The sequence below is a fragment of the Penicillium chermesinum genome (genome assembly GCF_028974085.1).
Source record: "Penicillium chermesinum strain IBT 19713 chromosome Unknown utg000006l:1.0-2335141.0:1.0-2336784.0, whole genome shotgun sequence".
Lineage (NCBI taxonomy): Eukaryota > Fungi > Ascomycota > Eurotiomycetes > Eurotiales > Aspergillaceae > Penicillium > Penicillium chermesinum.
Window position 1 is genome coordinate 209803 of NW_026695316.1, and position 27067 is coordinate 236869.

The 27067-nt window shown below is 52.3% G+C and overlaps 12 protein-coding genes across 12 annotated transcripts; 3 read left to right on the forward strand and 9 right to left on the reverse strand.

Moving 5' to 3' along the window:
- Positions 1–180: 180 nt before the first annotated feature.
- Positions 181–1445, reverse strand: N7468_007842 (DUF3431 domain-containing protein; the record flags this gene model as incomplete). Its single annotated transcript, XM_058477138.1, has 5 exons — positions 181–341; positions 409–771; positions 843–934; positions 1004–1188; positions 1233–1445. The coding sequence occupies 5 exons, from the start codon at positions 1443–1445 to the stop codon at positions 181–183; spliced, it is 1014 nt and encodes a 337-aa protein (XP_058327483.1).
- A 1065-nt stretch (positions 1446–2510) lies between these two features.
- On the reverse strand, positions 2511–3280 carry N7468_007843 (uncharacterized protein; the record flags this gene model as incomplete). Its single annotated transcript, XM_058477139.1, has 2 exons — positions 2511–3113; positions 3170–3280. The coding sequence occupies 2 exons, from the start codon at positions 3278–3280 to the stop codon at positions 2511–2513; spliced, it is 714 nt and encodes a 237-aa protein (XP_058327484.1).
- Positions 3281–3287: 7 nt separating this feature from the next.
- Positions 3288–3608, reverse strand: N7468_007844 (uncharacterized protein; the record flags this gene model as incomplete). Its single annotated transcript, XM_058477140.1, has 1 exon — positions 3288–3608. One exon carries the CDS (start codon positions 3606–3608, stop codon positions 3288–3290), a length of 321 nt encoding a protein of 106 aa, XP_058327485.1.
- Positions 3609–4137: 529 nt separating this feature from the next.
- N7468_007845 (glycoside hydrolase family 27 protein) lies at positions 4138–5906 on the reverse strand (the record flags this gene model as incomplete). Its single annotated transcript, XM_058477141.1, has 9 exons — positions 4138–4527; positions 4581–4672; positions 4742–4834; positions 4896–5050; positions 5104–5248; positions 5302–5391; positions 5448–5588; positions 5640–5772; positions 5838–5906. 9 exons carry the CDS (start codon positions 5904–5906, stop codon positions 4138–4140), a joined length of 1308 nt encoding a protein of 435 aa, XP_058327486.1.
- Positions 5907–6516: 610 nt separating this feature from the next.
- On the reverse strand, positions 6517–9880 carry N7468_007846 (putative inositol polyphosphate phosphatase; the record flags this gene model as incomplete). Its single annotated transcript, XM_058477142.1, has 4 exons — positions 6517–7188; positions 7242–7501; positions 7556–9072; positions 9135–9880. The coding sequence occupies 4 exons, from the start codon at positions 9878–9880 to the stop codon at positions 6517–6519; spliced, it is 3195 nt and encodes a 1064-aa protein (XP_058327487.1).
- A 95-nt stretch (positions 9881–9975) lies between these two features.
- On the forward strand, positions 9976–11375 carry N7468_007847 (CHY zinc finger protein; the record flags this gene model as incomplete). The annotated part of the gene is made up of 8 exons (XM_058477143.1): positions 9976–10005; positions 10057–10230; positions 10455–10645; positions 10730–10773; positions 10840–10913; positions 10991–11052; positions 11126–11227; positions 11294–11375. 8 exons carry the CDS (start codon positions 9976–9978, stop codon positions 11373–11375), a joined length of 759 nt encoding a protein of 252 aa, XP_058327488.1.
- A 319-nt stretch (positions 11376–11694) lies between these two features.
- On the reverse strand, positions 11695–12816 carry pre6 (proteasome core particle subunit alpha 4; the record flags this gene model as incomplete). Its single annotated transcript, XM_058477144.1, has 3 exons — positions 11695–11967; positions 12087–12478; positions 12789–12816. The coding sequence occupies 3 exons, from the start codon at positions 12814–12816 to the stop codon at positions 11695–11697; spliced, it is 693 nt and encodes a 230-aa protein (XP_058327489.1).
- Positions 12817–14196: 1380 nt separating this feature from the next.
- On the reverse strand, positions 14197–16318 carry N7468_007849 (putative RNA binding protein (Arp); the record flags this gene model as incomplete). The annotated part of the gene is made up of 3 exons (XM_058477145.1): positions 14197–14494; positions 14544–15127; positions 15203–16318. The coding sequence occupies 3 exons, from the start codon at positions 16316–16318 to the stop codon at positions 14197–14199; spliced, it is 1998 nt and encodes a 665-aa protein (XP_058327490.1).
- Positions 16319–17349: 1031 nt separating this feature from the next.
- N7468_007850 (SDR family NAD(P)-dependent oxidoreductase) lies at positions 17350–18574 on the reverse strand (the record flags this gene model as incomplete). Its single annotated transcript, XM_058477146.1, has 7 exons — positions 17350–17641; positions 17708–17747; positions 17803–17843; positions 17903–18040; positions 18091–18130; positions 18185–18327; positions 18387–18574. 7 exons carry the CDS (start codon positions 18572–18574, stop codon positions 17350–17352), a joined length of 882 nt encoding a protein of 293 aa, XP_058327491.1.
- A 927-nt stretch (positions 18575–19501) lies between these two features.
- On the forward strand, positions 19502–20443 carry N7468_007851 (phosphoglycerate dehydrogenase; the record flags this gene model as incomplete). Its single annotated transcript, XM_058477147.1, has 1 exon — positions 19502–20443. The coding sequence occupies one exon, from the start codon at positions 19502–19504 to the stop codon at positions 20441–20443; it is 942 nt and encodes a 313-aa protein (XP_058327492.1).
- A 1121-nt stretch (positions 20444–21564) lies between these two features.
- N7468_007852 (condensin subunit YCG1) lies at positions 21565–25151 on the reverse strand (the record flags this gene model as incomplete). The annotated part of the gene is made up of 3 exons (XM_058477148.1): positions 21565–22782; positions 22846–23019; positions 23073–25151. The coding sequence occupies 3 exons, from the start codon at positions 25149–25151 to the stop codon at positions 21565–21567; spliced, it is 3471 nt and encodes a 1156-aa protein (XP_058327493.1).
- A 248-nt stretch (positions 25152–25399) lies between these two features.
- On the forward strand, positions 25400–26568 carry N7468_007853 (cysteine synthase A; the record flags this gene model as incomplete). Its single annotated transcript, XM_058477149.1, has 2 exons — positions 25400–25521; positions 25572–26568. The coding sequence occupies 2 exons, from the start codon at positions 25400–25402 to the stop codon at positions 26566–26568; spliced, it is 1119 nt and encodes a 372-aa protein (XP_058327494.1).
- Positions 26569–27067: the final 499 nt, after the last annotated feature.

The window sequence follows — 27067 nt, forward strand, 5'->3', positions numbered from 1 at the left end:
GTTGGGGGGGTGAAGGGCTTTTGTATATCCAGAACCATGGAGTCACGAATATGATAATGAGATCATACAGGGTATCTTTTGCAAGATTTTCCGATTTCCTATATGTCCTACCGGAGGCTTTGTTCTGTCTTCTAGCTTATTATATGCCATTTCGTCTAATGTACAAGAATCCCCCCCGATTCAAGACTGTTCTTCCGATTCGGGCCAGTTGGGTGGGAGCACCATGCCGCGCCAGACCCAATGATTCTGGAGCTCGATTGGCTCCATATCGCAATACCCGTAGGTCTCGCAGTAGCACGTCACTACATCCAGACACAGCTCGGCGGTTTTGCCGAACATAACTGCGGGAACTCATTAGCAACAACAATTCCCGAGACCGAGCACGGAAGCAAAACGGAGATCACATACTGTGCCAAGCGTATTCAAAGATCCGCCCGCTCGTGGCGTTGTCCAGATCGACATCGAGCAGCCACTGGCGGCATCGCTCGTAGTCCGCCTTCGGTCGTGCTCGCACGGCCTCGCGCGACACCGCGAACTGGCTGCAGCACGGCACCCCCACAACCTCCGGCAGCTCCTCGTCCGGGAAGAGCTCCAGAAAGCGATCCGGGTACTCCACGGCGGTGGGATGGGCCGGGTCGTCGGGTCTTTCGCGGAAATAGCGGCCTGGCTCGAGTTCGCTGGGGCAGCCGATGGCCCATACACAGCGCAGGTTCACGTAGCCTGTTCGCTTCACGTGGTCGATTTGCAGGTCTTTCAGCGTTACGACAGAGTCTGGAGGTTGGCACAGTGAGTATTTTCGCCCGTGATTCTATATTGAGACATGGGGTCTCGAGACAACTCACCATATAAAGGGTTGTCGTTGTGCCACTGATAGCGGCCGCCATGCATAAGCACCATCACTTCGGGCAGAGAATCGTAGCGGTCAATCAAATATCTGTAATGGAAAAAGAGTTAGCTTATCCCCGCTGAATTTCCTGCGTTCGAGAGAAAGGGGCTTCCCTACGTCAAGTATACCATCGCCTCATTTCCTTTATTCCGGGGGACCGTAAAATTGTATTCGCTCTTGTCCGCATCGGCGCGATAGATCGTCGTCGTCCAGTCGGGCACGTTCTCTGCGACCCACGCCATGTCGCTGTCGCGCATCGCAGCAACCACCAATTCCTTCTCGGGGGTCCTGGAGATCCGCCACTGGCAGCCGTCCCATTCAAGTGGGTGCCGTTCAAGCTTCCCACGGAGTATGTGGGCGGTTCCGCCACATCCTGCTTGGCGCCTCCAACCGATGTCTTCCCCCAGGGCGACACGGATTCCAGCGAGCCATGGTTTAATACAAGCTGATATGAAAGCAGAAGCGCAATGACGGCCAGCGCCAAATAAATGAAGATCCGGCTGCGCCCGGGCGACCCCTCGCGGGGCTGCAAGCGGAATAGGGAGAAGATGCTATTCATGCTACGAGCATTGTTTTGAGCGGGTTTCCGCAATAACAAGGTACTCGGGACAAATCAGGACGGGAATGGGGTAGCAGGAATTTGAAGGGGCGAAAAAGCAAAAGTCGAATGGGGAGTGTAGATACAGAAGACACAAGAGATACAGGAATACAGAAACAGGAAGACACAAAACACCTCCGGCTGGGCCCATGATTTAATCGAGTAAAAGATCGGGGGGGGGGGGGGAGACGGCTTCCTCTGCGTCTGAAGGGGACCGGCCATCGTGCCCGGGGCGGGTCTGCCTGGGCCTGACCCTGCCAGACCCTGCCGGTGGTGGACTGCCCAGCATCAGCACGAGCCGGATTGGCCGAGGATTGGTGGAGTGGGCGATCGTCTCCAGGCCATCGCTAACATACGTAAGCTGGCGCATCGTTCACCTGGAAACCTGCCAAACAAACCGGTGCCATTGGAGACGGAAATCAACCCCGAGTCCCTGGACGCAGCCCTACGGTATAAATACTGCCAGTGCTTGCGATAGTGCCATCGCCTTCGACGCCCTGGAGCTGGATCGGAAACAGAAGCAACTCGGACGCCTGAAACAGATCCGTGCGGAGGCGCCGGGGATGTGGACCCTGTCTAAGCCCACTGTGATGGGGATGTAGTAGATAGACCTGATAACGACAGTACAGAGATAACGATGACGAGAGGTTGAATCTTTCTGGCGTATCTGCTGTCGATCTTGTCGCTCATGTTGGTTTTTAGGGCACCCGTTGCACCACGTTCAAGTTTCCGTTATCGGTCCGCGCTTATCCAACGCTGCTCGGGGCCGTTGAAAGAAGATGAGGGGAATGAAAGAAATGAAAAAAAAAAAAATTAAGAATTGGCTGGGGCTAATTAATGTAGTACGGAAAGTGATCTCTCAATATTGAAAAATCAAAAATACCCTCCATTACGGAATTGCTATGGAATTTATGGTACTTGTCCTTGTAATCTGCCTATAACCTGCTATTTGATACGTACTCCATACGAGAGCCCTCGTTATCTCATGCAAACCTCTGCAAACAATGCTACACCTAGCATAGTAGTCTAAGCCAAGAAAGAAAAATTCGCGGACGATACTTGTGAAGCAGGACTGATCCAGCAATTGATATCCTCCCTCAGACATGGATACAGGAGCAGCAGCTCCTGGAAGTTGCCCAGGGCCGAAATGTCAAACATCGATTGACATGGATCGCCAGCAGTTGGCGGTCTTTGGCAATGCTCGAGAATGGCAGGGACGACGAAATGCTGTCTATAGTCAGGGATCTGTCCCAGGGAGTAACGCTCACCGTTACTGTCGCATCTCTTGGCAGAGTACGGAGAGCCGTAGACGCATCGAATGGCCCACATGACAACCTTGATGGGCGCACCGTGGAGAGCCTCTTGGAAGGCCTCCATGGCCTTGTGCTGAAGCTGATCCATTTGGAGCCAGCGAGCGACAAGAAACATGTCAAAATGGGCTCTGAGCAGCCGGCACCAGTTGTTGCAGCCGTCACAAAGACAGTTGTCGACGCTGAAGCGCAGAGGATACTGCAGGGCCTCATCGGCCGTGAAAGCGTAGGAGCCCGTCCAGAAAAAGTCAACGAGTTTGGCCAGCTGCCGGGGATATATCGGGCCGGGGATAAACTCATGGGTATAGTAATGAGGACACTATGGGAGAGTCAGTAGTCTGTGCAAAGCGATGGGAGGGAAACCACCGCACTCACTACTTCAAGATACCGACGAAAAGAAGGAACCTCTCGGAGAATGTCGACCTTGCGGACTTTATAGTATGCGCTTTGGCACATCAACCCAAAGTCGGACGGAAACCGCTCCATCAGCCTATCATCGCGAGTTAGTGGGGAGACTGATCTCGTGTGGAGTTGGAGTTGGAAGATTCAAATACCATTCACGCTGCTTGGCTATTTCGGCAGCAACATCCTCCTCGCGTGGGCTTTGAGATTGAATTTCTAACTGCTGGGTGAGCTCCGACAGATCTGAGGACAGCAGAAACTCTAAACTTGCATCACTGACAGGTTGCTGATCTTCCGAGTACTCGGGCGGAAAGAGATGTGAAATGGACGGTTTGCGCGATGATCCTGGAAACTGGACGCGCGCGTGAGTTCTACAGAAACAGCCAACGCCGTAAGGAGCTCCGTGAGTCATACTGTTGGATGGCAGTAGGCTTATTGGAACAGTCGAGGAAGAACCTATTTATAAGAGTGTAGTATCAGGCCTTGAAGCAAAGATTCTTTGTATTGCGGTCGGACTCTGGGATTATGACGCAAAGGGGCCTGGTGCATTTTATAGTGGTAGAGTTTCATATTGCCCTCGGAGGCCTAGAGGCGTTTACACAAAGCAAAGCCCTGAGACGGTTCTCGAACCATAGAAGGAACAATGCCACTACGCTATCTTAAAACATTGTCATCCCCATAATGGCATTCGAGGTTCAAGTTTACAAAGAAGAGACTATTACTGCCTCCATTCAACTTGGCGTCGCGGGACCCCCGAGAGCGGCAGAAACAAAGACTTGACAGCAGTTGATGGCGATGAATGCAAAAGATATGTCTAGCCCAGTCGGAGATTCCTTGTTTGACTGCCAAGGGATAATCGATAAAGTTCCAGTGAAACTCGAACATAGAACTCTCCAGACTCCCACCCTTGGTTCAAACTGCCACGGAAGCCGCTATCTCTTTCAGCATTCGCCCTTGACGACCAAAACAGACACATCGTGACTGCCCAGCGAGACACTGTGGCCTTTCTCAACACATCCCAAGTCGTCTCCAGACCAAGCATCAATAACTTGATACGAGTCAGAGCCATCCTTCAGCTCGGGAACTTCACTCCACGTGGCAGTGCGAGTAGCTGTATCATTGCCGGAGTTGAGCATCAAGATCAGGGTTCCCCCCATGGTTGACGATGGCCCTGACCAGTATTCGGCAGGGTGGGCCGGGTCAAACGTCCAGTCAGGGTTATATCCCCATTTGTACGGATAAGCTGGGCGTCCAATAACAGGGTCTTGGTGAAAGTCAACAAGATATTTGTTCTTGAGAACAGAGATCGTGTCGTTGCTAACCGCGTCAAGCTGTGGACCTTGTTAGATTATCATGCAGTCGTGAGACGGGCCCAGACACGTACCGCAGTGCCAATAATCAAGGGGGACTTCATCACGGCCCACAAGGCAAAATGAGCTCTATTCTCGGCGCTTGTGAGGTCACCGTTTCCAACCTCTATTCCCAGAGTTAGTCCGAGCACCCTCCAAAAATACCAGATAGATGGATTCGCAGGTTGGGACGCACCGAGCATGTCTGGATCGGGATGGCCCCAAAAGTCGACATAGTTCATTAGGAAGCTGTTCTCATTGGCAATCTGGGAGATCCGAGACCAGTCGGCTATTCAATCAATCTTCGTGAGCATCTTCCCATTCCTGATGGGAGGGGAGAAGGGGCTAACCGCTGATGTCTCCCGTGGTACGCCATGAGTTTCCAGTAGCGTTTCCCCACTCGTTCACGTCGGCGTTGCCCCAGTCGCAGAGAGAGTAGAGAATAGTTCTGTTCTGGTTGAGAAGGGCATCCCGCATTCGACGATAGCGAACGGAAGTGTTGGATCTGGTAGTAGTGTCAGTGCAGCACCAGGCATAACAGAGAGAAATGGAGCTCACTGGGTCCAATTGTATCCTTCTGGGGCAGGGTTGGCAAGGTCTGGACAAGTGCCGTTCGGGTTTTGCGAACTCGAACCATCCGGCACGCAGGCGTTGTACTTGTCCGTCCAGTTGCTGGGAACCCCACAATTGTCATACTTCAAGTCTAGATGTTGTTAGAGCTGCATTTCAAAAAAAAAAAATGACGACCACACATACAGTCAATGCCCCACTCGGCGAATGATTCTGCATCCACTTCTTCGTGACCTAGCGAGGCAGGATATCCTGCGCAGGTGGTCTCGCCAGCACCTTGTCTTTGATGAGCATATATTGACAGATCTACAATGCATAGAGCAGGTCCTTACTGCTGTAGATGCCGATCTTCAGGCCCAGGTCATGTACCTGCGAAGCAAGCCCAGAGATGCCATCGGGGAACTTGGTCGTATCAGGAATAATGCGGCCGGTGGTTGTGTCCCGAACGCCCTTGATGGACCAGCAATCATCGACTGAACAGTGTAAGCATGTATAAACCGTGAAGGATGTACAGATGTCCGTACTGTTTACATATTCGTAGCCCAAGTCTTTCAGCCCCAAGTTGACCATCTGGTTAGCTGCTGTCATGATCGCTGACGCATTGATGTCGCAGCCGAATGCATTCCATGAATTCCAGCCAAGGGCTGGTAGGCGGCCCTGTTGATGTTAGTGGTGACTTAGGAATCGTACGATGTTCTTAAGCTCATCGTTGGAGGACATACCACGCCGTCTTCCCCCACAAGTGCATGAGCCGCAGGGAGGGCTGCTAGAACAGCCAAAGGGATCAACATGGCCAGCGATAACTTAGAGGAGGGCTGATCCCCGTCAGATTAGAGACATCCAAAGCTTATGAATGTTTATTTGGGCGGGGAATGTCCCACGGAATCTGTACCTGGGGGGGGGCCACACATGCCGATCCCTTACGGATGCAATTGACGATCTCGTCCACATTCGTGCCCGGGGAAGGTCTCCGTAAGAGGCTCGGAGTTCTGGAAATCCGGCATAGAATTGGCTAGAATGTCTCATATTCGGCTATTCACAGGTTTTTAACCGGCTCCTGTGGGGTGACGAGCCCCAGGGTTACTAGGAAAAGTGCGGGGGTGAATGAGGATCGGCAGGGCGAGCGAAAAGTACTGCAGTCACAGTGCGACCAAATCTAACTCATGATACATTTCTATCGTGAAATCGTTACTCATACAATATACAGTAAGCCCCTGACAAAATCATCTGCGCCATCGCAATGCCGTGCTCAAAAGGTAGAAGCAAAATGCCTAATTTTTCGCGGTGCCTAGGATGAGGGCTCGAGCCTTTTGGGGTTCAGTGTCGAGGACCGTGATAAGGTAGTCGATACTACAATACAGTTAGCATGCAAGGCCTAAGGCGCCCAGGATTCACCCTCACTCACCTTGCTTCAGAAGCAAGTCGGCGCTTTTCGTCTTGGAATTCTTGCTGACAGACATCCCAGACTGCAGCTCGTTTCTGCGGTAGCACCGTCTTCACCCGAATCTTGAAGCTCGCACTGACAGGCCGATGGTCAGAGGCATAGACTTCATGCCGGCGATATTCAAGCTGCTTGATTCGGCCGAAGCCGCGATAGAGGATCCGATCACACCAAGCCGGGGAGCGCTTCTTCTCGCTGGAGTCGTACTCGTCACTCCCAACATCGTATTTGTAAGTGGGGGCAAACGTAATGGGCGCTTCAGTAAAGCTTCGGAGTCGGAACCCAGGGTTCTTACGTCGCGAAGCCAGCAATTGATCTCGCTCGAGCAATTTAGCAAGGTTGTTTTGGCGGATGGCATTGATAATGGTGGGACGCGGGATGGCGTCAATGCGATAGTTCAGATCTCCGTTGAGGATACAGATCTCGTGGTCCATAATCATGGATCCGTCGCCGCCACTCGCGTACTGATCAATTCGAGTCACCAGATTGGTCTCGTGGGGCAGGCATTCGGCTTCCAGGATCTGTGCAATGTCCGTGTTGCGGTGGGCAGTTTGGGTCTGGCCAGCCGCAAGGTGGCAGTTGACAAAGCACATCGAGCTGTCATCCAAAACGAACCGAAAGATGAGAGCACCCTAAAAACTATTAGCGGATATGCAGGACGTATACGGCCGTGCGCGCCACTAACCTTATTGCCATGCAGCCCTCCCATGCCTCGCTTGATTTCCGATGCGTTGATGCTCTTGATATTGTGGCGCTCTTTGTGCTTCACGAAAATGCAGGTGAAGAGACCGACCATGTTGGCGGAGTGCAGCAACACGTACGATTCATCGAGAGGCATACATTCGTGAAGGACTCGGGTCAGATAGTCGATCCACACTCGATATTGTCGGCTCGTGTGTTCTTTCTCCCCGGTTTCTTTCTTCTTGCCACTCATCAACAAGCTCTCTGTACATTGTGTTAGCAGGAGAAGCTTTCAAATGGATTGAAGGCTGTACTCACTGGCTGTGATCTTTTTGTTTTCAAGATCGACCAGCTCCTGGAATCCAAAGACGATGATCTCTGGCGGGTCTTCTGGGTGGATGGCATTTTTGAAGAAATCTGATGTTCTGAGACTCCCAGGTGTAGAAGCACCGGCATTCCATGTCACGACCGCAGCACGGATTTCTCGGAATTGGCAGAATTCAACATCTTTGCTGGACATTCGGGCATCTATACAAATTAGAAATATCCTAGGAGTTGACATTCGCTGGTCTGACTTACCAATCCAATCGTCTTCTAACATTCCATCCCAGAGACGAATGCAATTGTCTAAGCCCAGTGAGGTGACTTGAAGGCGGTTCATCGTCCAAACGCTGCTCGAGTCCAGCACGAAACCGCACACTGGACTTGAGTGAGCACGCCAGTCCTTCTTCACGGTCCAAGGGTTTGTCTTGACATCGTAGACGTATATCATGCCTGTTTTATAGGCCGCCCATAGATAATTCCCGACGAAACCGAGACAATTGATCTTATACACGCTGACATTCACCACTCCGAGGCATGAATAGTCCGTCGACGAGGATATCGTGACCTTGCCATCCGCATGCCCCAGGTAAACACGCCCACCGTCTTTTGTGGTATAAGCGCCTGATGTGACCTCAGACTGCATACTAATAGGGCGCTTCAAGACCTTGAATGAAACCTCGTCTTTCGCGTCGGGACGGTAAATATACACATCCTTACCGGCCGCAAGCCAGAGCGTGTCGTCAACAACCATGGAAAAGGTGTGGCCGCGCGCAACTCGCTCTGGAGGATTATGGTAGCTATATTGCAGATTCGGCGTTCCGGTCTCATCTGGCATCCATACAAGCAGTCGACCCTCGTCATCAAGTGTCCACATCTCTTTCTTGTGACGAAGGATCTTAATGACCTCTCGACGAGACGGATACGAGCGGCTGGAGCATATCATTTGCGACTTAATATCAACTTCATGGAGATCTCCGGCACTTGTCCCAAGCCAGAACCGCTGTCCTTCTTCCTCCAACGAGTTCCCGGGCTTGAAAGCAATGGAAAGGCTTTTGACGGTCTCTCCATGGCCGAGAGTCATGAGCAGCTCGCCTGTGGTCAGATCCCAGACTCGGGTCAAGTAACCCGTTGTGCAAACATATTTTCCACACACGTCCAGAACGCGAGTGTCGTAGCGAGTGGGTATCTCTTTCGGGCCTGTTTTGTAGAAAGGAGGTCGGCGGTTTGCCTGTGAGGCGTCCGGATAATCGGTTAACGGAACTGCGGGCTCATCAATCGGCGCTTCCTCTTCTTCCGTGTCGGTCCGCGCAATGCGACGCTCCGGGAATGGTGGAGGCTGTGACCCCAAGTTCGTGGTCTTATGACGCTGATACTGGGTGGATGTTTTCGGGGGTTCAGCGAACTGATGTGCGGGTGGCAAAGGCCGGTGTCCTGGTGTCCTTGGAGGTGGGAGGTTAATCAGCAGGGGGAAATTCGCGGACGGGGGGATTTTCCACTCCTTCGAGGGTGGGCTGAGCTTGGAGTCGGTCTAGGGGGTAGCCCAGGGCGGTCATGTGGGGTGTCGTTTCCAAACGGTCTCTGTATCGAGATGGGAGGGGCAGTAGAAGATTCTGGCAGAACTGGTGTTGAGGCAGGGATTTGCACCATCAATGGCTTCGTCGCCCGAGAAGGTTCGGGAAGTGGCCTACTACGAGGAGAACTATGATCCCTCAGATCTCGGGCCACATTCAGGGCTGCGGCTGAAGGTCGCTCCTCAAATGAACGTCGGGTGGGCGGTTCTGGGATTGGACGCGCGGGAAGCGGCCTCGGAGCAACCTTCTCAGTAGACATAGGCTTGGGCGGTCCCTTCTCCGGGCTGCTTGGAGGCGTACTAAATGGGGACACATGGTCTTCGAATGAGGCTCGCTCTTGTTGCGGGGCCAGAGTATTGCGCTCGGTCTGGGAGAGCGTTGGCGGCTTTACAGGTATTTTTGGTTTCGTTGCTCGATTAGCCGGTGGCGGGAGAGAAGTACTCTTCAGCTTTCGTTCCACGGACAGGCTATTCGCATCCACACTAGGTCCATTTGGAGAAAGGCGTGCGGGTTGAATGGAAGGTGTGGAAGGGCTTGGCTTCGGTGTCATCGGCCGAGGAGGGACGGATGTAGAGACGCTTGTAGAAGCAGATTGGCGCACATGGTGCGTCAGACCTCCCTGTATATGACCATCGCCGTTCCGAGACGAAGCTAAGCTGCGCTCCTGACTGCGTGGTGGTGACGGCGGGGAATGCACCGCGAATGTAGGCGGAAGCTGCGGTGTTTCCCTTTGGACGCTAGCCGACATAGGCCGACCTTGTCTGCTCCGGCCTGGCGATGCAGGAGCCCCCAGGAAATGGCCATTGGCGTTGTCGTTGAGTTGACGACCCTGCCGCTCTTCGGATGCTGGAGCCCATGGGGAGCGTGCTCGGGGTTGATCTAAAGAAGCACGAGTAGACGTTCGCAGATCCTCATTCCGTTCAGGGGTTCTTGCTGTACGATTGGAAGATCCGTGAGACGCTGTATTCTGAACTGACGGGGGCTGTTGATGGGAGAGGTTTTCAAAGTGCGACAATAGGGAGGAAACGGGCCTCTGTTGCTGGTATTTTGGTCAGCTTTATCACGCAACGCAAGTATGGAACTTCGCAGGCATACAACGTGAGCTTCGTCACCGTTCTCAGTATCCTTTCCCTCCATGGCTATAGCCGATAGTTCACCAGAACTAGCTTGACAGAGCGATCATAGGTGGAGGGGTTGCAGCCTGGACGCCTTGCGGGTTCAGTGGGGGGAGTTGTATTGTGGGCTGCCGGACAGAACGGGAAGTATGTGATGCTGCACGAGGATCGAAGGTGAAAGAACCAAGATATCACACAATTTTTCAGGCGGCGCAAAGGCCGAATGGAAAGACGAAAGACTTCAAGTCGGCGTCATGCGGCAAGGAGAGTGAAAGTGCCGGGCAGGTGGAGGAGCGGAATGGTAGATCAGCCGTTCCTGCGCGCCGGTCCCCCCCTCGGAGCCTCTTCTTCCTTGACTTCTACAGGTCAACGCACGCCCACCTCCACCCGGCCATGTGGTAAGACTCGGTCCCTCGCTTTCGTGCTGCGAGGCTTCTGCCTCGTGGTGACTATTCTACCTGGTATATACTGATGGCACATAGTAAACACATCCTCAACGCCCAAGTGGCTATCCGCTCTCCCTGCTGTACGTGCGACAGATAAAACAACAATCCTCTCTCAACAGTCAACTCACCTATGGCTATCCTTCCAGGCCGCAAATGGTTCGATTGTGCGGAGTGTCACCAAGAGCAAGAAGCTCACATGCTGCAAAAGTCGCAGGAAATGGTGCGGCCCCTCCACATCCCCGTTACGAGGATCCGGATTCTGGTCAGATAGCACAGTTTCTGACAATAGCCCCATAGGTTTTCGCCTGCAAAAAGTGCCGGAAGTGTTTCCGCAAAGACGCGGCCGAGTTTGAAGACAGGTATGTTACCCTCGTGTATGCATGCATACGATGGAGTCTTCAGAGCTAATCAGGTGGTGTTCTCTTGATTCAGTGACGAGTACTGCCCACACTGCGATAATCACTTCGTTATCGAAGCCGTGACACCAAAACCATCTCTTCATGTCGAAGGAGACGACGCACGCATGGATAATCGGTACGCCTACCAGGAGGACGGGTTGCTTAGGCTCAGGCTTGTTGACATATGCTAACCCCGCCATAGGATGCTCAAGGATGAACGTATTCGTGCGGATCAAGAGCGTTCCATCTTCAACTTCAAGGATATCTCTGATCGGCTGGGCTAGACTCAAAATCGCCCAGGAAACAAAAATAACGTTATAATATTGATGAAGTGACGCTGTAACTATCTACCCCTTCTTATCATTTCCCCACTGGCAGTCCGGAGAATGGTAGTCACCAAAATTTGCCTTATACCTACGAGCACATATATACCCTTTTTTGGGGAAGAATAAACTTTGTACCATACGATACTTACAATGCGAACAGAGATTTGTAGGAATATCGTGGTTTTGGAGTCTCATAAAAAAGGGACCAGCGCTACGGTAAATCGACGTAAGTAGAGGGTCCCATTCCGCATTTAGGAACCAGATGCCCTTATTATTCTTACTCCGCCGCCTCGCCACCACCGGGGCGGGTGAGGATAGCTGCCGTAGTGGTCCCTGCGCGGGACTTCTTCTTTGCTGCCTCTTCCTGCTTCTCCGTCTCGATGCTCTTCACGTAGGATTCGATTTGGTCATCCGGAAGCATCTCAACGCGCTTACCGGGGGCCATGATCGCGACCTCGATGTTCTTGGCACCGGTTTGCACGACTTCCAGCAATGACTTGATGGTCAGCTGGATAGTCTGCTCGCGGTCCATCTCATCCTGGTGGTTTCGCTCGAGGAATTCGCGAACGGTTTTGCTAGATCGGCCGATGGCATTGGCTTTCCTAAAACCAGGGAAAGGATGGAACGTTAGAAGAAATATCAAAAAGGACTAGCGGAGTCGCACGATACGTACCAAGCTGAGTAGATACCGGAGGGTTCGGTTTGGTACAGTCTAGGAGTGGCATCGTTCTTGTCGAATCCAACAACCAACGTACTAATACCAAATGGACGGACACCACCACTCTGTGTATATTTCTGTTGTACACTGGCGATGTGTTTGGTGATATATTCGATGGTGACGGGGTCTTCCACGGTCAGACGATGCGACTGGGCTTCTAACCGTGCCTTGTCGATCAGAATGCGGGCGTCGGCGTTCAAGCCAGCAAAAGCCAGGCATACGTGGTCATCCACTTGGGCAATCTTCGAGGGGGTAATGCGGGTATCTTGGAGTTTGAGAGCGGAGCGCTTCTCGCAACCGAGTACGACGATGTCCTTGCCTTTCACACCGACAGCACAAGTGCCTATATTGAATCAAACAATCAGTTCTCATTTGGGAATAGGATAATTCGAAGCCCGATATTCGGATGATGGCGCTCGATCATTGGGCTGGGGGGTTCGTTGGAGGGGTCGTACCTCGCTTCACAGCCTCCATGGCATACTCGACCTGGAAGACGTGTCCATCCGGACTGGGAAGAGGTTAGACGACTGCTTATAGAGCTGGAGAGCCGCTCGGAGGATGCATACCTGAAGACTAGGATGGGTTAGCTCTGTCTATGAGAGGCTGGCAACGGAGCAAAGGGAGCTGGTCCCATGAGAAGCTAGCTGACTTACCTGAAAGAGCTCGGTCGTAGCCGGACATTGTGACGCAAGATGGGTAATATGACGCGGGAAACAGAAATACTCGAGTGGAGGAGACCCTAGAGCAATTATCTCAGAGGGCGGAGGGGAGGTAGAGAGGAGGGCTGGTTAAGAAGAGGCACAGCAATGGAGTGCGGCAATGGCAGCAATCGGCGGGCTCTCGGGCGGTGGACGCGAAAGCGACGGCTGCCTTCCAGGTGGACGCTGCCGCGCGGTTAGACCAAAAAGCCCTGGAGAGCTCTCTGTTCACTGGGCGGGAAACCTCGAATAGCTTGAGATCCAATGCCATTTACGAATATTATTTTGGTTCCACGATGCGAGACTCCCTGCCTGCCAGATTCTCGGCCTTGCGCCGTACAGTCATATAGCACATTCAAGTTCACTCCGCATCCCCGCCTCCGACTTGGGGTTCTAAGACTCAGGACTTGAACCCTCCTCAATCATGAATGGTTCGGCCAAAGTTGAATTCTGTACTCAAATTGATCTAAAGGTACTTCGTCCCCAGGATCTAGGGATGGACTCTGGAAATCATAGTGTCTTGCAGTAGCATGTCTTGATGGATGCCCGAACGATTCTATATATAACTCAAAGTTCCCTTTTGTGCATCGTGGGAGCTGGATCTGAGACAAATATAACGAAGGAAAAAATGCAGTCGAAAGTTGTTGAACCAACAATATAGACAGGCCAATCTTCTTTTATAGCATTCACAGTGCCTTGGTAGTCAAAGCCACTAGAGAGAGTCTCGACAATGCCGGCGCAAGCGCAAAAGGAAAATCCCCCAACACCCCCAACGGAGTCCAAACCATTGTATTTCCCACCCATGAGATCAATCCATGAATTCTCCGACGCTTGCCATGACCCAACGCAGAAAGGGACCAAACTTCTAAAATGCAACGCAGGTCGAGTGCAAACCGAAGGCTCGCAATGCGTCCGTGTGTCCAGAAACCCGCAACAAGACGGCACCACAAATCCACGACCCCCCCTGATGAGACTTGGATGCCGTCATCCAAGATAAAACAATGAAACCAACCATGACCAAAGATAGACAGAGATGAAGAGGAAAATCAAAGGGGGAGTGGGACCCGCTGAATAATCACAAACAAGTGAGACCAGAAAAAAAAGGGATGATAAATAGACAATCACAACATAATCAACAGGCCGGCGAGGCGAGAGATAAATCCCGAACCCTCGACACACACGCGCTACCCGCCAGCTCCTTCCAACCCGATGCACCGGAACCGCAGAATCCCTTATACAAATGCGTATCAACGAATATATCAACCAACGCATATACCTGCCACAACGCAGGGTTGCAATATGGACATTGTAAGATGAGATCGCCCGCACGAGTTGGGCTTGAAAAAGGTAAAAGTTACCCGCTTCACGCGGGTGACTTGTTGGCGCCACCCCCATTTCGACGGGAGTGAGCATCGTCCGAAACGGTCAATCCACCGAGGCCAGTCGACAAGAAGGCAAATGGGTCGCTGGAGCTCTCGGAACCGTAGAAAGCACCGTTAGAGGCGCTAGTAGAGGGCACTCCATGGTCCGCGCCGGTGAATGCTGCCTGCGTGGCAGGGTTGGCAAAAGAGGCAGCCGAATGCGACGTGCCCGACGAGCCGTACCCCGAGTTGACCTGGCCCATGGGGGGGTAAGCAGCTGGAGTGTTACTCAAGCCTCCACTAGGGAGGGCATAGTTGTTGGGGGGGACCACCAAACTGCTGACCGAACCCGCCAAATCCACCCGTCGTAGAGGCAAATGGACCCGGAGCGGGAGTACTTGCCATAGAGTTAGGGCCCATGCCAAATCCTGCCGGAGGATCCATCGAAGACGGGAATGCCGAGTCGGCCACAACAGCAGCACCCGAGCGAGGAGCACCACAGCGAAGACAGTTGATGTTCTTCGCAAAGTTGTGGTAACCACATCCTTCGGAGCCACACTTCCAGTCACCAGCACGGAAAGGTACAACACCGCCGTTGCCGCCCATGCCACGGGAGTGACCGCCCATGCCATGACCATGGCCACCCATGTGAGGAGGCATCATGTTGGGTGGGCCGTAGCCGTAGCCGTAGCCCATTGGGTCAGGTGCCGCCGCCATGGCAGGGAACGAGCAACGGAAACAAGCCGTGCGGCGCTGGAAGTTGGAGAAGCCACAAGAAGGACAGGTCCAGTCTCCCGGGCGAGGACGGTTCTTAGAGGGCGGGAACGGAGTCAAGATCTCGGCGGCACGATCCAGGACCCGGCTGGAAGAGGGTGACACCTCGATAGCCTTCTCGTTCAGAGCCCGGCCATTCATGCAAAGGCTCTCGGCGGCCTGGGGGAAATGTTAGTGAATCCACTCTCGTTGAGGTCAGCCCTAACGGGAGCTCTGATTTGGGTTAGGACAAACCTCTTCATGGGACGAAAACACGGCGAAGCCGGTCCCAGTGGGCTTGTGCTGGTCCGGAGTTCGTAGGGTCCAAAAAGCGATGGGACGGCCGCCGAACTGCGTAAACCAGCTCTCCAGCTCCGACTGAGTAGTATCATGGGGAAGACCACTCAGGTGAAGGACCTTGCTCCGTTCGGCCAGGAAGGCCCGGACATCAGCATGCGCATCCATCGGCCGGGTGAGGATCTCGGGGTGCTCGTGAGGGGGCTGCGACTTGCGGATCAGACCTCGAAGCACGCGGGCCAAGGTAATCGACTCCTCCATGGCACGGCGAGGCGAGGCGGGGGCCAATGCTTGTAGATGGAAGGGCAGGTTGTGCTTGATGGGGGCTGACGACTGGACGGGCTCAACCTCGAGGGCCGCGCAGATGTTGGACAAAGAGCTGGGACCGAAAGGCAGCGACTCCGGGTGATGGGTTTGCCAACGTTGGTACTCGGTGCGTAAATCAAATGTCCGGGAGTGCTGCAAGTATGCGGGAAGCACCACGGCCTTGTCACGGGCCTCGCGGGGCAGCTGCACCCGCAGATCCCACGAATCTAGAGTGACGAAGGCAAATTCCAGTTGTTTGCTGGTGAGGTGTTCTTGGGCGAAAGCATCGAACCGGGATATGGCATCCCGGAAGGTACCTGCAGAGCGGACATGCTCCCATGTTAGAGTGGTCAAGCTCGCTGTGGCCGGTTTGGTTAGATCCAGTTCAATTATCGCAAGGCTTCGTTGTCCGAAACCCGCAGGGTAGAGCAGGGTTCTTACTGCATAGTGGAGTAATTGGCGTGTTGACGGGCTTGACAAGAACGCTTTCACGGTGCAACTAAAACGAGAAGAAGGGTGAGCGAAATTTGATTCGTCTTTGGGGGCGCGGGAAAAACGGGGCGATGGCGCGAAACTGTTTGGGGGGAAAGAGGGGAAGGGGATTGTGTGTACCTCCTCGCAGGTCTTGGTGTCTAACAGAATCCATCCCAATTCGATGACCTCGGCCGAATCCTTGGTGACGTAGACACCATGTTCATCGCAAGTGGTTGCAACGTGGATGACAATGTAGCGATCCAGCTTGGGGGTGGGCGCGGTAACGGCTGCCATCGCTGACTTGTCCGTAGGACCGGGGAAGGGAAGGAGGGGAGGAGGGGATTGCCTCTCTGCAAGGGAATGCAGGGGACAATTAAACACGACCGACCCGGGGGAAAGGGGGTCGCGAAGAAAAAGATGCCAGGGGGAGGGAAAAGAGAAAGGGGAAAAGGGAGGAAGAAGAGAACGAAGGTGGAGTTTGAAAAGTGTTCGACGGGCCCGGGATTACTAGGAAAAGCAACAATTATTGACTCTGGACTTTTGATCGGATGACATCGAAGTCATGGACTGCGGTAGTACAAATTTCGGACTTTTTGTTTTATTTTAATTCTGACAATTTCTTCTTTTATTTGTTTCTATTCGACTTTCCCTCCCCGAAGGAGGAGGCCTCTATGCATCGGCTGCAAATATGGCGCCAGTCATACGGTCCCGGTCGCTCCTTCCAGCAGTCGAGACCACCTGTCCTATTTTAATCCCTGGAAGTTCAAGACCGTCCAGATCGAGGCTCCTGCAGGTGCCTCCTGAGATGTACATTCGATGTACATAAAGAAAGAAACCCCCCAACTAACATGCCGCGGGTGGGTCCCTGTCAATTCCACGAGAATGGCCCATGCTTTCAAGTTCCTGATCCGCCTTTCGCCTTGTGTGGTTGGGCTCCAACATGTAGAGTAAACTATATTGATTTTCCCGGGAGAAGAGGAAGGGAGTGCCCGGCCAGTTATTCCACGTCACACAAGAAAATGTTGAATTTGAATGTTCCCAGGTTGGTGACATCTACTCTGGCGACCTGGTCTATGTCACGTGATATAATATGAATAAAGCACCATGGCCCATTGAATGATGTGTGGAAAAGTATGACACGGTCTAATGCCTCGGAGGCCACTCTGATTGAGCAGATTATCTACTGGAGGTGAGAAATGGGGATAGAATGGGGGAAGATCAGTGTTGGGAATTCTGGGAGAAATTGAAGAGTAACAGAGTTATGCTTCAGCCAGCCTACCAAGCATTACCGAGACAATTGGCTGCTAGTAGCCATTGCTAGAATTCTAGAATGTGAAGGTTTTCTCGGGCATTCGGATGTCGTCGTTGATGGACATGGACATGACCCGGCCCCCATCCACCGTGAGAAAGGCATTGTTGATATAGGCCCCAGCCGGAGAGGACAACGAAATCACTGGTCCAGCGATCTCTTCTGGTCGACCAGGGCGGCCGGCAGTTGTTCTCATCGCTGCTTTCTCGGCAGGAAGCCCAACCGCATATTGGTGCTTGCCTGTTGCGGCGCCCGTCATCTCAGACGGGAATATACCTGGACAGACCGTGTTTACTCGGATCTTCATGCTGGAGGATTGGATGTTAGTTCCCGTATCAAAACCCAGTGGAGAGAGGGGATTCGGATTTACTCACGGATGTAAACGGCCCGCCAAGAGTTTTGCGAGATGGTTGACTAGGACGATCACATTAGCAACCTTTAAAATTCACCTTGGAGAAGGTTCCATTACTGGCAGCTTTGGAGATAGCATAGGTCAATGGGCTCATGGTTCTGTCATTGCTTATTAGCTATGGGTGACCCTGAAATATATGTATCGTGGAATTGATTACCGTTGGTGGGCCAGAGAAGAGACGGACGATATAACGCAAACGTTGGGATCTTGTGCTTTGCGTAAGAGGGGAATGAAATTGGTGGTCATGAAATAAATGCCGTTGACGTTGATTTTGTTGGTATTTACAAAGTCCTCCCTGGTATGATTAGACCAAGTTTTTCTCGGAGTAATCACAGGTGCACTCACTCCTCGACACCATGAATCAACATGTTTTCCACTTGGTCGGCTATAACATGCTTAGGATTGAGTTTCGACTTATGTCAGGAATTCGGTTGCTTACCATCATTTGGGTCTTTGGCATAAGTGCGCCAAAACTTACTAATTCCAGCGCAGTTGACGAGAGTATCGACGTGAGTCTCCTGGGCCTTGACAGCCTCTGCAATCTTCACACAGCCCTCCTTCGTTGATACATCCCCCGGGATTCTAATTCAAAGCGGGTTAGACTCATATACAGCAAAAGCTCCATAGATTTTGCGACTAACGTGCGTATATCGCCACCAACTTCTTGAGCTGCACGCTCAAGGAGGTTCTCTCGCCTTCCAACAATGTAAATACGAGCGCCGTTGGCGGCAAAGCCCTCAGCTATGGCCTTTCCCAGCCCAGAGCCACCACCAGTGATGACGACCACTTTGTCTTTGACTGAGAAGAGATTCTCGACTTTGAAGGACATGATAAGTGACGGCGGTTGTTACTCGGTACAGCGTGGTGTCTTGAAGATATCGTTTCCCCATGCGATTTTCGAAAATAGGGTGTACTGAAAATAGAATGTCCTTAAAATTGGGAGAGGGCAATAAGTACCCAATGGATGCGTTGGCTGCCCTTTATACGGATTCCGACTCGACAGCTTGAAGGCATGCACATCCGAAGTATACGAAGTGGGTCGCAGTCTCCCGCGTACATACGAAGTGGGGGCTCGGGAGCTCTTCGTCTTCGAGGTTCGCGAAGCTTAGCTCTTGATTCGAGAATTCAAGGCTCTCACAGCTTAACGTATGCTGAGACGAAAGTTCATCCAAAGCATTGACATTTTCCCTAGATATACTCGTCGAGAGTCTCTCGCTCTGGTCCCGCGTACCTAGAAGGATGCGCTCCAGACTGGGCATTGAGCGAGGTTTACATAGATCTATGGTCTCGTGATGCACTGTCAGTAAATTCGAAATAAAAGGTATGCACATCCAGAGGATTCTAGGAAATACGACAATAAAGTGCGCCTATAGAGTGCGCCCTAGCTGCCCAGGTGGTCCCTGATAATCTTCGATTATCGCCGTTATCACTAATCCAGAGATGGGACGAGACCCGCGCGCCGCGTATCTCATACATATTGCTCTCTCTTATAATTCCGTAAGCGCCACATTTTCAAGGTTCATATAATCAAAAAGCCTTGACAGCGCTTGGAGCAGCATGCTAGAAGAATACAACACTACTCGTTGGCCGGCAAATGATCCACGCGTGTGCTCGGCAATTGAAGCGGTCGGCCTTGCCCCGATACGCGGGGCAAACCCCCACGTTCAAGTCTCCTACAAGTACTTGGACACAGCTCCAAACTTCTGCAATACTCCATCATAAAGCGCTTTCAGCCCAGGAGAGTCCTGACCGCATAATGGCAAAGCTCCTGTACCCGACTTCACTCCCCCTCGATGTCCAGAGCCTCGAGGGGTTCTCCGTTGCCTTACATCCATATGACGTGACGGTCCCCATCCCCGACGAACATACCGACGCCGAGTTCTTGGTGACCTGGGCCAATGCCGCGGGGAACCTCAAGGATGCCGCCCAGCGCCTGAAGAAGCTGCGCTGGATCCAGTCTCTCGCCGCGGGCCCCAACGACGTGCTGAACGCCGGCTTCGATACCTCCCGCATCATCGTGACCACCGGCTCCGGGCTGCACGATGGCCCCGTCGCAGAACATACTCTCGGTCTGCTACTAAACGCCGCTCGCCGGTTCAATGAGATGACGGAATATCAGCTCCGCGGCAAGTGGCCGGGCCACTTGGGGGGCTCCTTCCCCCGATCCGATTTCACCACTCTGCGCGGCTCGAACGTGCTCATCTGGGGCTACGGAAACATCGCCAAGGAGCTTACCTCTTTCCTCGTGCCTCTCGGTGCCAAGGTCCGTGGCATTGCCCGCACTGCCGGTGTCCGCAACGGGGTTGAAGTCCTGAGCGACGACAAGCTCCCTGAAGTGCTCCCAGAGACCGATGCCCTTGTCATGATTCTCCCGGGTCATCCCTCCACAAATGACGCATTGAATGCCGAGAAACTCAAGCTGCTCCCAAAGCACGCCTGGGTTGTCAACGTCGGCCGTGGTACCTCCGTTGACGAGGATGCCCTAGCCGATGCTTTGGAGAAGGGCGACATAGGCGGCGCCGCTCTTGATGTGTTCAAGACCGAGCCACTTCCCGAGTCAAGCCGACTGTGGAAGACACCTAACCTTATTATTTCGCCTCACGCAGCCGGAGGAAGGCCCGAGGGTTGCGAGGAATTGATCGCTCACAACCTCCGACGCATCTTAGCCTCGCAGCCATTGAAAAATGTAATCAACTAAAAAATAGAACATATATATGCTTTAGGAAGGCTATGACTATTGAAAGAAGATTTGACTATCCATTCGAGGCCCCCTATTCATATGATTCACAATACTTCGAGAGGCCCCGAGAGGGCTGCCCCAGAGCTACAAGGCCCCGACGTGCAGTAGGAAGGGCTCCCGAGATGCAGGGGGCTTGAACGCCCTTTAATGTATATATGGATGGTCAGATACGATGCGGGCCACATAAGATGCTACCCTTAAGCAAATGAAATCCAGGTAAAGTGCAGATAGTCACAACCGCTCAGGTGAAGGTACGCAACATGACGTCACGTTTTTGGCATAGTAGTAGTACGAAAGCTGTTCACGCAGCTGTCGAACCTCATAGAAGAATTTGAGATCTACTTCAGCGGATACGAACTCCATGTGTCCTCGCCATTAGGTGAGGAATGAGTTGGGAGGACAGCGGACCAACCCACTTAGTGCGTCACCTTAATCTGGAAGCAAGTCTCCAAGCCACAGGAAAGAAACCACCGACAGATCTATAGAAATGGGCTTCTGGCCGATGTTTTGCCAATATCCCATAAACCTGTAATGTTACGAGTTCGCCAATGATAGATCATTAGCGGGGACGTGAAGACCGGGCGACGTTCAAAAGGTGTGGATCTTCTGCAGCAAGTTGAGAATAATATGGAGAAAAAGTTAACACTGGCAGTATGAAGAACTCCTCCACACTTCAATCATCATGAACGAGAGTATACCGAAAAAAGCAGAGCAATGGACGGGTGGTTGGCCGTAGTTGGCTTGAGTCTTTGAAATTATCCGAAAAGGATATCCTAAATTTTAGGGATAATGAAATTCTCGTCCTGGAAAACATTAAGATAGCTCAAGCATCTCGGTCCGGTGCTAGTATATATTTATACAGTATGAGATTTACAGATTCCCATTAGGACTGGGCCTAGGAAAATGCACGTATGAAAAGGTCCGGTCATCGAGCAATTGGTATTCATGAAGATCAGAAAGATCGCAAAAGAAAAGGCCATTATCCATCATGTACAAGCAAAATTCCCCCATTGACCCCGGGAATCGAAAAACAACCAACGCCATACGACTCCCAATTCCAGGCAAAAGAAGACCCGTCATCACTCTTCGCCAACTTCAGATTTTATCACTGTGCCATGGCTAGTATCATGATCATCCTCTTCATCCTCTTCCATAATGCTAGGCTCAACAGAGACCATGCCACGGCCAGCGGCGATACCGGCAACAGGAGCCTGCAAGCTTATCTGACTAGCATCGGCTTCGTCCTCTTCCATGATGCTTGGTTCCACTGAGACATGGCGGCGTTGGACACCGGAAGGCTCGACGGAGCGGCGGACACTTGCCGACCGAACACTTCTGGCGTCACTCTCAATGTCCTCAGTGCCTGCTCGAGATCTCACTCCGGCAGCCCGAGCATCTTGGGCGACGGCAAGGATCTTCAGGACAGAGTTCTTGGTCTTGACCAAGGCATTGCGGCTTGATGCTTCTCCTGCCAAACCTTCCTCAATGGTTTGGTCCAGGAGCTCCTTCACTTCCTGGGCCAATTCTTGATTGGCTGCCGATACTTCGACTCCGGTGTTACTGCGAACGCTGGTGCGGAATTGCGAGTCGTCGCCGTCCGGTGCACGGGATCCCGAACGTGAGGGTGCTGTGGGAGCAGCAATGTAGAGCTTGCTTAAGAGGGAGAATAAAAGCTTGCGTTCTTCCTTCGAGCAGCGGTTAGGGCCAGCGCTGACACCCAGGACACGCTCCAGGATGTCCTTCACCAGAGCCAAGTGGACCCAGCCACAAGCAGTCGAGCTTGCAGTTCCACCGACGAGCACTCGCTCACCACCCAGGCCAACAACTCGGCGCTCGTCAGTCCACTCGGCAAGCATGCCCACAACGCCAGTCATAAGGGTCTTGATTTCTCTTTCTCCGATGCTTTCGTCAATCTCTCCATCACTATCTTCCTCAGCCTCAAGAGAATAATGTTCCTCGGCGGCGTTCATGACAGCCCGAATCACCGGTACTGCAATTCGGCGCATATGCTTTGTATTCTCTACCCGAGAGTGACAGTAGACAGGGAAGAAGTAAGCCAGGGATTGTCGAAGAGCAGGGTTTTCCTTTGTGCGTGGGTGGAAAAAGGCTACCACAAGAGCCTGAAGAAGCGTTTCTACTGCATTTTCGTTATATTCCTGAATTCCAGAGGGAACATTAGGCCCAGATGGGGTGAAAGTGTTGGTAAGCAGGAGCTTCGAAAGGGCGGTAGCAGCTACAGACTGCACACTAGGTGGTGAGTTTGCTTTTAACGCGCGGGAGAAGACCTTGAGGAGAGGCTAATATTACCGCCATGATCAGTTTCTGCTCGTCATTTGATATTTCTTGGGGAGGGGATGTACCTTTTGGATAGGGGGAGTAGTGACGGTTTCGCCATCAGACTGAGTGACTGGGGCAAGCAAAGAGGGATGAGTGGTGACCATGTCACAGATAATTTGAAGAGCAGTCACTTGAAGACCCTCGTGACCCTTGCTGTAGCAATGGATAAAAAGCGTCATGTTCTCTTCGGCAAGGTTCTAGATTGGGCAGATTAGTATTGATTTAGACATCGAACATAAGGATAGCGAACCTTGTCGAGTAAGCAGCAAAGCCCCAAGCACAACAAACCACGCTCACGAATGGGTGCTTCATGGCTTCGGACAGCGGGTACGACCAGGTTGTTCAGCATGGTGACAAGATTTATGTTCTGCTGCAGATGGCCCTCGACATTCTGGAGCATGCATTGAGCAATGTGGAGACATTTCATGTTCACGACGATTTCCTTGAGGATTTTGGCCTTAGCCTCCTCCTTGTTAAACGGAACATCTTCCTCATCTCCTGGCGTTTCAGATCGGTGGCGGCTGCTTGTGTCATCGCTGATCTCAGACTTAGCGGAGACGAAGCTGTCTTCCGTAACGATAGTGTCGTGTACTTCAGCAATAGCTTCAAGGACAACACTGCAGAACTCGCTCTCGCCGGCGCGATCTGGTCCACAGGCACACCGGAGGGTTTCCACTGCAAGTCTGGTGCATTCTTCGGGCAATTCAGGAACAGCCAAAGACTCACGCAGAAGACCGAACATCTTCCGCCGGCCAACTTCATCACTGTAGTCTAAAGTGATGGCAATATGTAGCAGCTGCTCAACAATGAATTCATGCTCAACAGCTTCTTCATCATTGGCATCTCCGGTTTCCTTGGCAGTCTTCTTTCGCTGCAACAGATCGGTTGTATATTTAGTGAGGTAATAAGCGAGGGCAGTAACTTCCGGCATCTTCTCATCTGCAAGGCCTTCATATTTGCCGTCATTTTCAACACGGCAGAAGTCATTGAAAGACCGCAAAAGGAAAGCCGATTCTGCGGTCAGAGACTCCCAGAAGGGTTCGTCAAAATTAACAGCTTCGCGATAATCAGCACGGCCTTCCCAGAAGCCTCGCATTGCTTCATGGGCAATGCCGTTCTCCATGCCAGAGTTCACCACGTCAATTCTCTCTAAGAGCTCCAAAAGAGCATTCATGTTGGGTGGAGACCGCTGATTAGCTGTAGGCTGGGGTTGACCATCCTCGGCTTGGTTATCGATCTTGTTCGTGCCAGCACAATCCTCGACCCAGCGATCATAAAAGAGCTTTGCGGTTGCCTTGCGAACACCCTCATCACGATCGCGCAAGCCCCAACGAAGCAGTCGCTCTCTCATGGTCAGTGACAGATGTCTGAAATCCTCCAATGTAGGCAAAAGACGAGAGTATAATGTGCGTCTAGTGGGCGCATCCAAATCGCGAGCTCGTTCGAGGAAATATGGGAGGGTAATAGCGGAAAGAGGAAGGTTTGCAAGAAGATTCTTGCGGACATCTGCGCTTGCGTCGTTTTGCATGATTTCGATCAGCTTCTCGAGCAACGCCGTGCTGTCCTCGCCGTCTTCACTTTCATCGTTTCCAGCCAATCGGCCAAGGCCCATTACGGCTTGGACTCGAACAGAGGACTCCTTGTCACGGATTCGTTTCAAGAGGCCTTGGCGGATCGTATGGTAGAGCTCGTCGTCGATTGATTCCAGGGTATTGACGATGTGGGCGATAATCTGAGTAGCGCGGAATCGGATCATCTTATCTTTTGCGGAGAGGAGGGGTATCATCAAGGCGACAATGGCGGAGGTCAAACGGGCGGTTGGTGTTTCTGGAGACGTATCCATATCATCGTCATCCTCCTTCGATGCGAATAACTCCTCATCCTTCTCGGATGCATGTGCAAGGAAACTTCCCATAAAGCGCAAAACGCGATCGCCGACCGGCTCTGACTTCTTGATTGGAAGAATCCGGAGCATGCACCGGCCAACTTCAACATTGAACTCTTTCTCTGGGAGGGTTTCTTCTTCTGGGAGCACAACTTCCTCCTGTTGCTCATTGTTTCCCTTCTTCTTGTTTTGAACGACCCCACAAGCGATCTCTTGCAGCTTGCGCAGTCGTACTACAAGCTTGCGATGGCCGGTAGTTGATCTTTGCGCATCGGCGAATATGGCGCATACATCGCGGCGGAGATTTGGCAGGGCTTCCGGAAGCGCAGGTTCCTCTGGGATTGTAAAGGCCGGGGTTACGGAGGGAGCACGACCCGTAGAGGGTTGCGCTGATGACCTGCGAGTGGTCGTGGAGGCTGAACGGGCAGCGACTCGGCCAGGCATGGTGGACGTCGATTGATCAAGGCGCAGTGAGGACAAGTCGCATTGCAGACGCGCATCCACTGATGAAGCAAGGAAGAAAGGAGGGACAAGTGCGGCGGTAAACAAACAGCCCAAACGGGGAAGGAACGATAATGGTCACGTGCAAAGGCATGACTTAGTCATTCCCCGCTATCGGACCTCGGTGCTCTGCCGACTGGCATTATAAATGCGCTTTGGTGCTCACAGTATCTCTGTCTGTTGCAAGCACAATGTTTCGTCAAAGCATACGTCGCTTTGGTACTACGGCCTTCCGCGCCGCTGCCGAGAGCTCGTATATATCGCGTGTTTCAACGGCTCAAGGTGTTGTACATGGACTCACTGAGGGTATGGCGTGATAGCTCTGGTGATATCTAATTGGAGCTAATTGAAACTTTGGAACAGCTATTGGGAATACCCCCTCATCCGACTGAAGCGCCTCTCCGAAGAGACCGGGTGCAATATCCTTGGCAAGGCCGAGTTCCAAAACCCAGGTGGGAGTGTTAAAGATCGTGCCGCCCTCTTCGTGGTAGAGGATGCTGAGAAGAAGGGACTCCTTCGACCAGGGGGCACTGTTGTAGAGGGTACTGCCGGAAACACCGGGATTGGGCTGGCTCATGTCTGCCGGTCCAAGGGCTACAAGCTCGTAATCTACATGCCCAATACTCAGTCGCAAGGAAAGATCGACCTCCTCCGCTTGCTGGGCGCTGAAGTATACCCAGTCCCCGCAGTGGCATTCGACAACCCCGACAACTACAACCACCAGGCACGGCGACATGCTGAATCCCTGGATAACGCCGTTTGGACCAACCAGTTCGACAACACTGCCAATCGTCAGGCGCATATTGAGACAACTGGACCCGAGTTATGGGCGCAAACCGGCGGCAAGCTCGACGCTTTCACCTGTGCTACTGGAACCGGTGGAACCCTGGCTGGCATTACTCGCTACTTGAAGACCGTCAGTGATGGGCGTGTTAAGAGTTTCCTGGCCGACCCTCCCGGTAGTGTTCTGCACAGCTACATTCAGAGTGGTGGAAACCTCATGGACCGCACTGGTGGAAGTATCACCGAAGGGATTGGGCAAGGTCGTGTGACAGACAACCTCAAGCCCGATATTGATCTACTGGATGCGTCTTTGCACATCAGTGATGAGAAGTCCATTGAAATGGTCTACCGCTGTCTCGACGAGGAAGGGTTGTACCTTGGTGCCAGTTCCGCTCTGAACGTAGTGGCAGCCAAGGAGGTCGCTGAGAAGCTTGGCAAAGGGAATACGGTTGTGACTGTTCTTTGTGATGGTGCTTACCGATATGCCGATCGCCTGTTCTCGGCTAAATGGCTCGAGACCAAGAATCTGCGTGGAGCTATTCCCAAGCATTTGGAAAAATATATTGTACTACCTTAGACAGCACTAATTTTTGCACATAAAAAATATACTCCGCAATTTATATATAGTCTTTATCCCATACTAGTGTCAAGCCCGAAAACGCGCTGAATCATCAGAAGGCTCCTTAATGTGAAAACAAGTTCCACGCTGAAGATCAACCTCTCATTTCAAGTTGTTGCTACGCCGGCTGAGATAAATCTCAAGGAACACGGCAAATCAAACAAGGCGTTTAATGCTGGAAGTGCTAAAAACTTGTATAAATGGAGAATCTCTTGGATTAGTGGTAGTGAGAGGTCTGCTCGGAAGAAACAATGTATTATACAGAAGGCACAGCTCGATATCGAAGCAGCGGTATCGGCGTACCCGGGCTGTCTCAGACCCCAGATGCAACTATGTGAACAATAAAGCCAATAGCACGCAAAATGTAAAGTATGTCAAGGCAAAGCAATCAAACGCCTTCTATGCCCCCCATCTGAACCGAATTCGCCAAAAGCCGAAGGAAATATACATAAGAGTT